At 43.0% G+C, this 15681-nt stretch overlaps 1 protein-coding gene across 1 annotated transcript; it reads right to left on the bottom strand.

Annotated features, from left to right (window-relative positions):
* Positions 1-8490: 8490 nt before the first annotated feature.
* Positions 8491-9647, bottom strand: LOC125090234 (zona pellucida-binding protein 2-like). Its single transcript, XM_047712813.1, has 2 exons — positions 9551-9647; positions 8491-9447 (listed from the first exon to the last, which is right to left on the bottom strand). Exon 2 carries the CDS (start codon positions 9332-9334, stop codon positions 8516-8518), a length of 819 nt encoding a protein of 272 aa, XP_047568769.1. The 5' UTR covers positions 9335-9447; positions 9551-9647; the 3' UTR covers positions 8491-8515.
* Between the last annotated feature and the right edge of the window lie 6034 nt (positions 9648-15681).

The following is a 15681-nucleotide window of genomic DNA, read 5'->3' as shown; positions in this document are numbered from 1 at the left end:
TACATATGGTCTGTCCTGAAGAATGTTTAATGTGCCCTCGAGGAGAATGTGGGTTCTGCTGTTGCTGGGTGGGGTGTTCTGTAGAGGTCGGCCAGGTCTGGTGGTTATTTAGTGATGTCCACATCTTCCATTTCCTTGTCCATCTTTCGTCTAATTGACTTATTGATTAGTCTCCAACTATGATTGTTGGGCTTTCCATTTCTCCCATGGTTTCCTATATTTTGGGACTCTTGTTACGTGCATATGTGTTTATAATTATTACATATTCTTGATAGATTGATCCTTGTATTACTATATGATGTCTTTTTTGTCTCTTGTACAATTTTTGTCTTAAAGTCTACTGTGTCCGATGTTAGTATATCTACCCAAATCTCTTTTGGGATATGGTTTGCCTGGGATATCTTTTTCCATCCTTCCACTTTCAACTTGTGTTCTTGGATGCAAAGAGAATGTCTTGTAGACACAACATAGATGGACCTATATTGTCCAACTTGTAGACACAATATAGTTGGACCTAACTTTTTTTGTTTTTAATTTTAGAGAGGGAGAAAGGGGGAGGGACAGAAGGAGAGGGAGAGAATCTTAAGCAGGCTCCATGCCCAGTGCAGAGCCTGATGTGGAACTTGAACTCACAACCCTGAGATCATGACTTGAGCCAAAATTGAACCTTGGACACTTAACCAACTGAGTCCCTAGGCACCCTGTTTCGTTTCGTTTTTGAATCTATTCTGTTGTCCTCTGCTTTCTGATTAGGGAGTTTAATCTGTTTAATGTAATCATTGATAAGAAAACTTCTTCTGCCGTTTTGCTGTTTGTTTTCTATATGTCATATCCTTGTTTTTTTTTTAATTCCTCCCTTACTGCTCTCTTTTGTGTTAGATTTTCTAGTTTACCATTTTGATTTCTTTCTTATTTTCTTTACTATATATTTTTAAATTTTTTATTAGTGTCACTCTGAGGATTACAATGAGTATCTTAATTTACAGCAACCTAGTCAAATTAATACAGTTTAGTTTCAATAGTATATAAAAACTGTGGTCCTATATCGCCCCACCCTATCTTATGTTGTTTTTGTCCTTACACTTTAATTTGTTCTTAAATATTTAATAGTTTGTTGTTATTGTTGTGGATGGAATGTTTTATCCAACCCAATTTCCATTTGATTACTCTTAAAATGAAGAAACATTACTGATTTCTATATATTTATTTTATATCAGGCCACATACCAAATTTTCTTTTTTTTTGAAGATTTATTTATTTGACACACACAGAGAGAAATTACAAGTAGGTAGAGAGGCAGGCAGAGAGAGAGGAGGAAGCAGGCTCTCCGCTGAGCAGAGAGCCCGATGCAGGACTCGATCATGACCCGAACCAAAGGCAGAGAGAAGCTCAACCCACCGAGCCACCCAGGCACCCCCAAATCTTCTATTACTTCTCATCTATTGCTTTTTCTCATTGGATTCTCTTGGAATTTCTAGGTATATGATCGTATTGGCACCAGAAAGAAATAATTTTTATTTCCTTTTCAAACTTTATACCGATCTTCCCAATCTATGCATTTGCTGATACCAAAACACCATGTATAATAGGAATGATAGAAGGCATCCCTGTTAGATTCCTGATTTTATTGGTCATGGTTTTCTTTCCCCCCACCATTTGGAATGCTGTTTGCCTCAAACAAAACAAAATAAGTTTTCATCAATTTTAAGTAGTTTCTTCCTATTCCAGTTTTACCCAGTGTTATTAAGATCAGCTGCCGAACTTAATAAACATCCTTTTAGCATATATTGATTTGATCAAGAGGCCGTTCCTTCTTCCTTTAAATTGTTCACTAAGGACATATGCTAATTCTTCCTGATGATCGAGACATTCCTAGAATAAACTTTATTTCATCTTATTGCAGTATTCTTTTGACATATTGCTGGATTCTATTGGTAATTTTTTTAAAGATTTTATTTATTCATTTGACAGAGAGAGAGAGAGAGAGAGAGAGCAAGCACAAGCAGGGGAAGCAGCAGAGAGAGAGGGAGAAGCAGGCTCTCCACCAAGCAGGGAGCCGGATGTGGGGCTTTATCCCAGGACTCTGGGATCATGACCTGAGCCAAAGGCAGACGCTTAACTGACTGAGCCACCCAGGTGCCCCAGTAATGTTTTATTTTACATTTTTACATCTATAATGATGAGTGAGATTGGGCTATTACATTGGCCCTGGGTCAGCAAACGACTGCTTCTTCCACCCCACGCCCCATGACCAGGCTACGTCTGGCCCAGTGCCCATTTTGGTACAACCCACAACCTAAGAATGGCTTTCACGTTTTTAAATGGTTGAGGGGAAAAAAAAAAAAAAAACAACCAGAAGAAGAAGAGTATTTTGTGACACTTGAAAATTATATCAAATTCAAATGTTAGTGTCCATAATAAAGGTTTATTGGAACACTACTGCACTCATCTATTTACATAATGTCTGTGACTGCCTTTGAGCTCCAACACAGAGCTGAGTAGTTGCCACAGACACCGTATGGCCTGCAAACCTTAAATATAGACGATTTGGCTCTTTACAGGGAAAGTTTGCCAACCCTGGTCTATCTAGCTTTCTTTATGGGGCCTATCTTTATCAGATTTGGTGTTAATGCTAAGTTGGCTTCATGAAATGAATTGGAGACTTTTCCCTCTTTTTTTCTGTTATGTGGAATCATTTAAATAGATTTGAAATTGTCGCCTTTGTAAATGTTAAATAAGACTCAGCCATGAAACCATCTGGTTCCCAGGCAATATTTAATACATAATAAATATAATCTTCTGTGGTAATTGAGCTGTTCAAGTTTGCAACTTTTCTTGGGTTGATTTTGATAATTTATATTTTGCTAGGAAATCATCCATTTCCTCAATAGTTTAAAATTTGGTTAGCCATAAAATTGCACAGAATATTCTCTCCAAATAATTTTAATTTTCCCGACATCTGTAGTCATGTCCTCAGCTCTCGTTTCCTATCTTCTATATTTTTACCCTCTCTCTTTAAAAAAAAAAATCTGGTTCATAAAATTCATCTATTTTATTAGTCTTTTTCAAATAACAGCTTTTAAGCTCATTTATCTTTCCCGTGATTTTTTTTTAAGAGGAGGGTTTCTGTTTCAGTAATTTGAACTTTTTATTTTTATCTTTAAGATGTGACATATATCTATATCTACACACACACACACACACACACACACACTAGAATACTATGCAGCCATCAAAAAACCAAAATCTTGCCATTTGCAACTACGTGGTTGGAACTAGAGGCTATTATGCTAAGCGAAATAAGTCAATCAAAGAAAGATAATTATCATATGACCTTACTGATATGAGGAATTTGAGAAACAAGACAGAGGATCATAGGGGAAGGGAGGGAAAAATGAAACGAGACAAAACCAGAGAGGGAGACAAACCATAAGAGACTCTTAATCTCAGGAAACAAACTAAGGGTAGCTGGAAGAGAGGGTGGCGGGAGGAATAGGGTGGCTGGGTTATGGACACTGGGGAGGGTATGTGCTATGGTGAATTGTGTAAGACTGATGAATCACAGACCTGTACCCCTGAACAAATAATACGTTATATGTGAATTTTAAAAAAGACATATTATTATCTTCTTTGTCCTCATTTCTTTTGGATTCTGTTTTTGTTTCTGTTTTCTTTTGAGGGATAAGTGCTGGGGTTCTGTATTTTGGTCTTTCTTCCTTGATAATTGGAGGGATTCAAGACCATGGCAGTCCCTCCAACCCAGGCTTTGTTAGGAACTAATCTCTTTTCAGCAAAAAAGAAGTAGTCTTCTTTTTCTTTTTGCTCTTTTGGAAGTTGCAATTCTATTTTGGTTTTGCCTTCCATCGAAGGTTTTCCTTAATTTTCAATGAGATGAGACTTTAAAAAGTTTTTAACTGATTTGTTTCTGAGATAACTAGACATGATCACTGATTATACTTGTAAATTAAGCTTTTCTTATAGGCCAAGTGTGTGCCACTCCTTTGTAAATATTCTATGGATGTATGAAATAAATGATTACTCTATTTGAAAAAAATCTAAAGTTCTACATGAGTCTCATGAATTTTGTTTGTTATTATTTACTCAGTTCCCCCATGTCCTTAGTTTTGGCTACTGATGTTGAAACCACTTACAATAATGATCGTATTCTCCCTGCCTTTCATACTTCTAACAGTTAGTTAATTCTTCTGTCTAGAACACTGACAACTAAGACAATTTGAGGGGGATGGAGGTGGGAGATTGTCAATGATACACAGATGAGGAAATTGTATTTTCAAAGTTTTAAGTGTTCAGCTCTAAGAGTCTTTGCGAGTGAACTTTTTGGCAACAAAATCACATAAAAGGAAATGTTGCCAAACATCCGTTTTCCAAAAACCTTTCCAAGGCATCTTATTTTGGCCGATGGAGGAGCTCCCTCCAGAGGCCAGAAAAATTTCAGCACCAGAGTTTCATTTGGTGGCTTGTGCTTGTGAGTTAGTAACATTTCTGTGAGGTTTTTTTGCAGAAAACTTTCTAACGGACTTGCCCTTGTTGGTAAGAGTTAGCGTTGTCAAAACTAGACAGTATGATCCCTAAACCCCTTAGGGCACACCAGTCACAAATGGCCATCACAAAAAGCACATTTATTTGTTGTGATCCCTGGAATGGGACCTCTAGGCAAGTGGGGACTTCCTCTCTGTCTGACTCTTTGCTTTAACAAATACCTATAATATTACATGGCACATAGTAGGGGCTCAATGATTCTTACATGGATGAATGAGTGAATCTTTGAACAAAAGTTCTTTGTTTAGTGTTGCTGGGAATCCTTGACCAGGCCCTGAGGCCCAGGGAAGGCACTTGTCTGTGACCCATGGCTGAGTGGCCTGTGTTTGGTGGGATGGATTTATTTATTTATTTATTTATTAAAGATTTTATTTGTTTATTTGACAGGCAGAGATCACAAGTAGGCAGAGAGACAGGCAGAGAGAGAGGGGGAAGCAGGCTCCCCACTGAGCAGAGAGCTCCATGCAGGGCTCGATCCCAGGATCCTGAGATCATGACCTGAGCCGAAAGCAGAGGCTTAACCCACTGAACCACCCAGCTGCCCCGCAGTGGGATTTATTTAACTGGTTTAGACCAACGTATTCACTCAACACTTAGTTACTGAGCATCCACTCTCTGCCACAGAGTGTTGTTGAGGCCAGGGCTCCAACAGTGAAAAAAAGCAGGCAAGACTCTTGTACTTCTGGGACAGTTATGGAGAGAGTGTTTGGATAGTAGTGTTCATTATGGGGAAAAGTCAAGCAGGGAAGACAGAACATGCTGGGTGGAAAGGAGGTCTCACTTCTATATGATGGTCAGAGAGTGGGGGAAGTCACTTCCAGGTTAAGGAGGTGGGGAGGAGGAGCTTTGTAGATACCTTGGGGATGGAGAGATGTCAAGACACTGAAGCAGGAATGTGCCTGGCATGTTTGAGGGACATCAATGAGGCTGGTGTGGCAGAAGCAGAGCAAGAGATGGGGAGGGGGAGGAGGACAAAGTCAGAAAGATAAATTCAGGAGACGTGTCACAGAGATGTGAAATGCCTAGGGAGGATGGTTGAGATTTTTCCAGCAATGAGGAAGGACCCTGTGAGTCAAGGGTGGAAGTGGGGCTGGGCTTTTCCCACAGATGTCTCTACTTCCAAAGATGGCTTCCAGGCTGCCTTGTCAGATGCTTTCCTTGCAAAAATTCTGATCATGACCACGAGGTGACCACTCTTAAGGTGGTGATGTGGCCCAGATGTCAGGAGACAGGAGGCATGCTGGGATGGCACAATGTACTTAAGGAAGACCGCAGAACCAGATTCTTGCTGAAGCAAGTTGAATTAAGAAGAGAGCACCTTAGGGGCGCCTGGGTGGCTCAGTCAGTTAAACATCCAACTCTTGATTTTAGCTCAGATCATGATCTCACAGTAGTGAGATCGAGCCCCACATTGGCTCTTCGCTGCCTGTGGAGTCTGCTTAAGATTCTCCCTCTTGGGCGCCTGGGTGGCTCAGTGGGTTAAAGCCTCTGCCTTTGGCTCAGGTCATGAGCCCAGAGTCCTGGGATCGAGTCCCGCATCAGGCTCTCTGCTCGGCGGGGAGCCTGCTTCCCCCTCTCTCTCTCTGTCTCCCTCTTTGCCTACTTGTGATCTCTATCTGTCAAATAAGTAAAATCTTTGAAAAAAATTAAAGCAAACAAATAAATAAACAAACAAAAGAAAAAAAATATTCTCCCTCTCCCTTTGCCCCTCCCCCCTTAAAAAAGAGAACATCTTAGCCCCCGAGGGTCATGGCTGGAGGGACCATTACTCTCTCTCAGCTCTCGTCCGCTGGGCATCTGGTCAACATCACCCAGGCGGCCTCCACCACTCTCACTGACCAATGAGAACTCGGAAATGAAAACGCTCAGAACCCGTCAGCATCTGCTGATTCCAGAAAGGAACGGCCTCCCTTTGAGATAATGGACTTTCTGGACCCTGGTATGATTCCCTACAGCTTCATCCTGGTTTTCTTGGACTTTTTTTATACCTTTTCACAGACTGCTCATCGTGCTAAACTTCCTAGTGGGATTGGTGATAGACACTGCCATTGCTCCAGACTCTGCTGGCTAGGAGAGGTCGGGCCTCTGCTGCCCCTGGATGAATGACATTTTCAGCTGGCTCGGCTCCAGGTGGGGAGCCTGGGCTATGGTCCAGTGCCCTCAGTAGGCCTGATCACCCGCCTGGGGGGTCACGGTATGGTCGCTCAGCCAATGTTGCCTTAAGATGAATAAGGCTCAGGCCCCAATCTGCACAACCAATGAGGGTATCCAGTGGAGTGGCCCGGGCCCCTGAGACATCTTAGTGGACCCAGGAATTTCCAGGGATGGAGCTATAGAGGGACGATCTCGCCATGGCAGGCTTGCACATACCCACATAGGTTACGAAGGCAAAGGCTTGAACCCCAGCGAATCTGAGTCTTGGCCAGATGCCTTGGGATCCTTCTGGAATAGGAGAGGATGGGGGGCTTGTGAGGAGCTGCTGTCTTCCCTGGAAGGCTATTACAAGACATTTGCCCTCTTTCCCTGGACTCTGATGAGGAGCAGGGCTCTCTGCCCACCTCCGCACCCCCAGATAGAGCTGCGGAATATAAACCAGTCCGCAACAGCCTACATCAGGCTCCTCAGTGACAACTGAGGAGGTACTGGAGAAGAATGAAGCTAGGTCCGTAAAGGATCACACATGAGAGGGCACACATACATTCATGCTGAACGAAGGTCACGAGTAAACATCACTACTGCCTGAACAACAGATGTGCTTTATTGGGGAAATGATTTTTCTCTGTCGCTATGCTTATGCACTGGTGGGTTGGTTCAGTAACAAATATGTGAGACTTGTTTGAAAAATAAATAAAAATAAGTAAAATATAAATAAATAAATAAATAAAAACATAAAATTCATATGGATCTCAAAGAACTCTGAACAGCCACCACAGGCTTGAAAATGAACAAAGCTGAAGGACTCACACATGCTTGATTCCTGATTCAAAAATTACTATCAAAGTTTTTCTTTAAAGCAATCAAAGCATTGTGGTACTGGCATAAAGGCAGACCAATGGACTAGAACAGATAGCTCACATATACGGTCCTCATGTATATGGTCAAGTGGTTTTTTTTTTTTTTTTTTTTTTTTTGGAGAAACCTTAAATGTATATTGCTAAGTGAAAGAAGCCAGCCTGAAAAGTCTACATATGGTATAATTGCAAGTCCATAACATTTTGGCAAAGGCAAAACCATAGAGATATTTAAAAAAATCAGTGGTGTCAAGAGTTCTGAAGCAAGAGGGAGAGATGAATAGGTAAAAGCATAAGGGAGTTTTAGGGTAGTGTAACTATTCTGTATGAAACTGTAATGGTAAACACAAGGCATTATGCATTTGTCAAAACCCAAAGAACTGTATAACACAAAGAATGCCTTAATATAAACTATGAATTATAGTTAATAATAGTATCAACTTTCTCATTAATTATAACAAATGTATCACACTGATGCAATAGGGTAGTAGGGTATATTGGGGAGGGGTGAGGGAATACTAAACTCTATGTAATATGTGCTCAATTATTCTATAAATCTGAAACTATACTTTTAAAACTAATTATTTAAAAAACAAACTAATAGCAAAGGGACCAAAAGAAACTTTTTTTGGTTCTAATTACAAAGGTAGTATATATGCCTTTATATCATATCAGAGTGATTTCAAACAAATTAATATATGGAAAGTATAAAGTTTTTATTATATTATACTTTGCTACTCTTCTTGACCTTAATATAGTCTTAGGTACAGAGCAACAGATTCAGTTTGTAAACAGCAAAACATATTTCTTTCAAAATCATCCACTAATACACTTTCCTTTGTCCACTGGAGATACTAAATTCCTTCTTAGAAATGCCATGTCAACTATCTTTTTAAAGTTTCTAAAATATATGTAGTCTTCATAATACGATTTTTGTTTGAAGTTTATGTGCAAGATTTAGCTCCATAAACACGGATGGAAACACAGCTCTGACAAGTAACATCAACATCAGGACTAAAAGTCCCAGGACTACAAACCACGCAACAGCTAGCGCAATTACTGTGTAGACCTTCATTCTTTCCAAAGCCTGGACGACAGCTATCCATACGTACTACTTGAAAACTGTGGTCCACAAAATGCATAGCTGGTATAGTTTTATTAAAGTCATGGTAGTAAATATATGCTTGGCTCCGGAAAAATTCTTCTATCCGATCTCTTGCCTGGAGGATATTATGATTAGTTATATCTTCACAGTCGGCAGAATCATTGCATGCACCTTTCCATCCTGGTGCAAAAGGATTAACTTGAAAGGCTATAAATAGCTCATGTACGAGGCCATGTTTTGGAATTTTAACAAAATGGCATTTATATGATGGTTCTATGACATGGCATGACAAATCAGAGATTAAATTATCCAAGATTTTCTTCAGCACTCTAAAAAGCAGGTCATTGTATCTTCCTTCACAAGACTTTGTGGTAAAACGTACAGCCATCTGATATGAATAATCAGGTTCCCGATAGGCAAAGATCATAAAGTCGTATCTCTGCTTTACTACCGTTTCTTCTTGGGTTTCTGCTTTGACAGTCTTATAAGAAAGAGTACATGTGTAAAGTCCAGACAAAGCCTCCTGAAAATCTTCCATCTTCAGCTTTCCTCTTTTAGTTATATTTATTTGATTATTTTCTGTTAATGGCTTTTCATTAGGCCCGATCCATGAGTAGGTGGGGTCCACTGTTTCTTTTTTAGCACGTTTAAAATCCATACAGGCAAGGATTGAGCTACTGTGATGTAATTTTACATATATTTTCACTGGGTGTCCCGGCTTGCCATAAATGAGGCCTTTCCCCGTACGTTCAGAAGAACGCTGCCATCCAGCTCCAGTGAGGTACCAGAGCACCGCGGAGAGTAGGACCCACGCTCGCATCACGGCTCAGGGGCTAGCTTCGCGGGAGGCGTCGAGGGTCGGGCTTCTTCCTACCTCAGCCCAGGCCCAGCGCCTCCCCATCTCTCCTCCACAGAGCGGAGCAAACCGCCGGGGTCAGCTCCCCTACCCGTCCTTCGCTACAGCGGGAGCGGACGCGCCTGGTCAAGTGGTTTTTGAAGGATGCCAAGACCACGCAATAGGGAAAGGACAGTGCTTTAAAAAAAAAAAAAAAATGGGGCCAGGAAAACTGCTTTTCTCGATGCAAAAGAAGGAATAGGGACCCTTACCGAGCACCATATAAAAAATTAATTCAAAGTGGATCAAACAGGGGCGCCTGGGTGGCTCAGTGGGTTAAAGCCTCTGCCTTCAGCTCAGGTCATGATCCCGGAGTCCTGGGATTGAGCCCCGCATTGTGCTCTCTGCTCCGTGGGGAGCCTGCTTCCCCCTCTCTCTCTGCCTGCCTCTCTGACTCCTTGTGATCTCTGTCAAATAAATAAAATCTTAAAAAAAAAAAGGCACCCCCAGAATGGGAGAAAATATTTGAAATCATGTATCTGGTAAGAGATTAATATCTAGAATATATGGAGAACTCCTAAAATTTAACAACAACAAGAAACAACCCAATTTAAAAATGAGCAAAGGACCTGGAGGAGACATACAGATGGCCAATAAGTCCATGTAAAGATGGACTCAACATCACTGGTCATGGGAGAAGTGCAAATCAAAATGACAGTGAGACACACCTCACACTCATGAGAGTGGATACTAGTTAAGGAAAAAAAAAACAGCAAATAACAAATGTGGGTGAGAATGTGGAGAAATCAGAGCCTTCATGCGTTGTTGCTGGGAATGTAGAATGGTGCAGCCACCCTAGAAAACAGTATGGTGGACCCTCAAAAAATTAAAACTAGAACAAACAAATTAATTAAATTAAAAATATGGGGCTCCTGGGTGGCTTAGTGGGTTAAAGTCTCTGCCTTCGGCTCAGGTCATGATCCCAGGGTCCTGGAATCAAGCCCCACATCAGGCTCTCTGCTCCGTGGAAAGCCTGCTTCCTCCTCTCTCTCTGCCTGCCTCTCTGCCTACTTGTGATCTCTCTGTGTCAAATAATAAATAAAATGTTTAAAAAAAATTTAAAAATAACATCCAGCAATCCTACTTCTGGGTATATACCTCAAAGGATTGAAAACAGGTCCCACACAGGCCAAAAAAACCAATGAAGCCTCAAAAGACCAACCAGGGCACCCATCTCAGGCTCAAGTGGTCTCAAGTACTCTCCTGTCCTCCTCTTCCCCTGAGGGCCTCAAGGTCACGGTCAGGACATCTACTCTAATAACCGCCAGCTCTCAACTCTTTCCAGTTCAGCTGAGCTTCTGAGAGATATCTTTATTGATTGAACATTCCTAATCAACTGAGTGTGGACCCATGGCAGGACCTCTTTCCATGACTGGACACCCCAACCATGACTGGACACCCCAACCATGACTGAACATCCTCATTAAGGCTAGACATCCCTACCATGGCTAGACATTCTCCCAATGTGTAGACATCTCCCTATGGCTGCAGCTGCTACCAGTAGGATGTGTAGACATTCCCCCTCATGGCTGGGCATCCCCCGTGGCTCAGTCTGCCCTTGCTTGTACCAATAAAGGGTGTCTGCACATTTAGCAATATCACGGATTTGAGAAGGGACCACTCCCCTCCTTTTTCCTTCTCCTTCCTCAGGCAAGTTCTGGCTTTTCTAGCCCCTGCCCCCAACCTCGTATTGTCTTGACTCTTTCTTAGTATGTGGCCAAGATTTTTATGTCTTTGCGTAAAACAGACAAGTCCCAGTGTTGCTCTATTAGGTATTGGAATTTGGCTTATCCAGCCACACTGGCAGAGTTCCTCATGCCTTTCCCCTAGCCTTCAGCTTCCCCTCCTCTGTTCTGCTCAGGTAACACTCTATTCCTTTGCCTCTCTCTCTCTTTCTTAAACTCCTGTCTGAATTAGGACTCTTTCAGTTGCAGATGATAGAAAACTGACTTGGTTTAAGCAAAAAAGAGACTTCACTGCCCTACTTAAAATGTAGGGGGTGTATTAGTTTATGTGGCTGCTGGAACAAATTAGCACAAACGTGGGAGCTTAAAACAATAGAAATGTGTTCTCTTGCAATTCTGTAGGCTGGAGCCTGAAATCGAGGCATCAGGAGAGCCAGATCCCCCCCCAACCACCACCACCACGAAGTTCTAGAAAATTCCTTCCCTGCCTCTTCCAGCTTCTGCTGTGATCTCTGCTTTCATCTTTACATCACCTTTCCTTCTGTATCTCTCTCAAAACTCCCTCAGCCTCTCTCTGATGAGGCCTGTGTGTGATGGCACAGAGGTCTTACCCAGATAATCCGGGATAAGCTCCTGACCCTTCACTTAATCCCATCTTTCATAGTAGGAGATAACCTTCCCAGGTTCTAGGGATTTGACATGGTTATCTTTTGGAGGCCAATTTTCTTTTTTTTCAAGAGCCACTGGCTAGCCCCCAGACAGTGTTACCAGGTCCTTTCTTGATTCCTGTTACGTCGGTATGGTCTGCAAAGCCAGATGGAGCTTGAAATAGAGGAGGCCATGACATAGGGTGCCATAGCCAGGCCACTTAAGGGAAATCTGTGACATAGAAAGGGGGGCCTGGGTCAAGGCCACCTGAAGCCCCTGCTCTTGATGACAGAGCTGGAAAATCTCCTCTCTAAAAAAGACCCTAGGGTTCAGGCTCACTGGGATGCCAGTAGGGACAGGGAACCTAGTCTAACACCTGTCCCCAAGGAATACGGGCCTTGGGCTTTGCTCTTTTGTATCTCCTGTCCAGGCATCCCCTCCACTCAGGGTAGGAGAACAGAGAAGCCAGCTGGGAAGGCCAGGCCAGGAGCTGAGGAGCAGCCGCCTGCCACCTCCCTCCCCAGGGGCAGCAACACGAAACGTTCCTCTCTTCTGCTGCCTGCTTCCTGGGAAAACCAGGCATGGAAGCCTTGAAACAGTAGCACCGTAACATCAGTCATATTAGAAATCATGATAAATGTGAATCTGTCACATTCATCTAGTAAAAATACAGACACCTGCATTTTGTCGCTCCTCCCGCCCACCTCCCGGGCTGTGCCTTAGGTATTGGGGGGGCGGGGCCCACTCCTCCTGCTCTCCCGCCAGCCAGCCCGCTCCCACCCTCCCCTTCCCCGGCTGAGCTACTGCAGAGGGAGCGCCAGGCTCACAGGGGGGAGGACTGAATACGAGTGGCTAGAGACCCTGAGAACAGAAACAAAGGGAGACTGAAGGGTTTGAAAACCTCCTCCCGGACCAGTTTGTCTTGCTTCTGGAGGGAGCATCTCTTGAAGCAGAAGACTCTGAAATGCCCCCGCTCCAACTCTGCAAAGCCTCAATTTGACCAACATACCACCTCCCCCAGCAGGAGGCAGAGGTTCGACACCAGGTGTGAACTCATTCTTAAGTTCAAGTACACAAAAGCCTACAATGATGTGGAGAGAGTCCTCCAGGATGATCAGGCCACGGGCATATACGTCTCTGGGAGCTCCCAGGGAGCAGTGAGAGAGGAGGCCAGGCAGCAGCAGGTGGCCCGAGGGTGCTTTGAGCTGACCAAGGAGCAGATGGGTGGGCCCCAGCTGAGGCAGTGGGGGCCCAGATGAATCATCACGGTGTGATTCTTTCACGGGGGCCAGGATCGCACTGACCCCGGGCATCCGAAGAAGGGTCATCAGCAGGCGGCAGCATCCCTGCTCCTGTCCTTCTCTTTCCAGATGCTGCTCTCTGGGACTCACTGATGGCTCCATGCCTTTGTCTGCTGCCCTGAACTTTCCCCATCAAGATCTGACTCTGCACTGGGTCTTTTCTGGGAGGTGAGCGAAGTTCTTTTACACACATGCCGAAAGCTGTCTGAGATACAGGGGGAAACCTGCTGAACATTCTACATTGAATGTTCTGCATTCTGCAGCATATGGCTTTACTGGAGATTTCTAGAATTCCAGGAGGATGCAGAGACTCTGTACCCTGGAACCCGGGAACACCGTTTCATATTCTTCTCTGGGTCATTTCGGAAAGGTTCTGCAGAATTATTTTGATTGACAGGTCTGTTGTTTAGATGTTTCCAAAATGGTAATACCCTGGCAAAAGGGCAGGGTAAGGAGGTAAGGATCCAAGATGTGCTCATAATAAAACATAATGGATTAATATTTTTGTGGTTCTGTGTGCATCTGAATTTAATACTGTTTATTTTTTTTATTATGTTCAGTTAGCCAGCATATTGAATTTAATACTGTTTTTAAAAAAGAAAGAGAGAGAAATGGTGTTACCCAAAGGGTATTTTTGGCAAGCTGGTACTGCTCCTCCCCGACCCACGCGGGTTTGTCACTTTCCTGGGGAAGGCGCGCTCCTGCGCTGGTGGCACCACGTGCCTCGTGGTGCTGTCACTTTTCCCGCGCACACACACACAGAAACCAAGATTTCCAGAACTGTCCAGAGGGAGGAGGGTATGAAAGAACTAGAAGCTGTTGCGGTCGGGACAGTTCAGAGATGGCCAGCGGGCTGAGCTGGACGAGAGTGACCTGAAGCCCGGCCCCGCATCCTGGAGGAAGGGTGGCCTTAACAGTTTCCTTCATTAAAGGCTCTTGGTCTTCAGAGTTCTTTCAGGGTGGTTGTTATTCTAGAAGGTTCCCAGGGTGGGGGGGGGGGGGTGGTTTGCTCTACACTATGATTGTATGTGCTCTGTTTACCCTAGCGGTACAAGAATCAAATTCTGATTTATTTGAATAAATATATAATAAATAAATAAATAAATAAATAAATAATAAATTTGAATAAATATAAGAATGCTGGGGGAGGGGGAAGACACCTGTATTTTGTTAACAAAACGTGAGGAAAAGTTGAGAATAAGGCGGTGGATGAACATAGAGCAGGAGTTAAACGTGTCCAGTCGCTGTGTTGTACACCTGAAGCGAACATAACCGGTGTGTTAACTATGATTCAATTTGAAAGAAGCGTATATAATCTGGAGACATTTCCACTTCAGATGATGGTGTGCCGAATCATTAGGATTAATCCTTTTGCTGAGAAGAACTGGAAAACTGATGAAAATATATTTTTTTTAATTTTTGCTTGAATAGGCGCCTGGGTGGTTCAGTTGGTTAAGAGTCTGCCTTCGGCTCAGGTCATGATCCCAGGGTCCTGAGATCAAGCCCCGCATTGGGCTCCCTGCTCATCGGGGAGCCTACTTCTCCCTCTCTCTCTGCCCCCCCCACTCATGCTCTCTGTCTCGCTCTCAAATAAATAAGTAAATAAGATCTTTAAAAAAAATAAATGTCTGCTTGAATGAATTGAAAAGTAACAATATAGTAGAAACAAACAAACAAAAACCACTTCTGGGCTGTGATCTAAGCTAAGAAAGAGACCCGGAGACGCAAGCCTGTCATTTGGGATGGTCCAACACCTACGTCTCCAAACAGATGCTTTCTTGCCTTCCCTCTTCCATGTGTCCCAACCTCTTCCTGCGTCTTCTAGCCAACTGTTGTCTTCCCTTCCCATTCACCTCACTACCTTCACTAACACCCTCCAGCCTTAAATGGCCTCCCCCTCTCTGCGTACCCCCTCACTGTGCCTTTATCAAATGCTTCTTTATGGTGTTTGATGAGTTTTCACGATTCTGTTTTCCCAGGTAACCACCACCCAAAACAAGATGTAGCAAATTTTTCTTTCTTTGTGCTGTTTGCTGGCAAAACCTCTTATACCTTACTCCAGGTGTAAACTTCATTTGGAATTATCTTACCAATAGTTTCATTTTGCCTGTTTTCTAACTTTTTATAAGTGGAATCATCGTGTAAATGCTCTTGGATGTCTGGCTTCTTTCATTTAGCATAATGTTTTCGAGGTTCACCTGTGTTATTGTGGGTGTCAGATGTTTGTCCATTTTTATTACTTTTTATTATTTCCTTAAATGAATATACCACAATTTCTTTGCCTAGTCACCTGTTGATGCACATTTGAATTGTTTCCAGCGCTGACCTCTTGGAATAAATTTGCTGTGAACAGGCATGCGCACAACTCTTTTGCCGACACGTGTTTTCATTCTTTTTTTAAATTTCTTTTTATTTATTTGACAGACAGAGGTCACAAGTAGGCAGAGGCAGGCAGAGAGAGAGGAGGAAGCAGGCT

This window comes from Lutra lutra, chromosome 1, assembly GCF_902655055.1.
Source record: "Lutra lutra chromosome 1, mLutLut1.2, whole genome shotgun sequence".
NCBI lineage: Eukaryota > Metazoa > Chordata > Mammalia > Carnivora > Mustelidae > Lutra > Lutra lutra.
The sequence above is the reverse complement of the archived record's forward strand: the minus strand, read 5'-3'. Positions and strand labels throughout refer to the sequence as shown.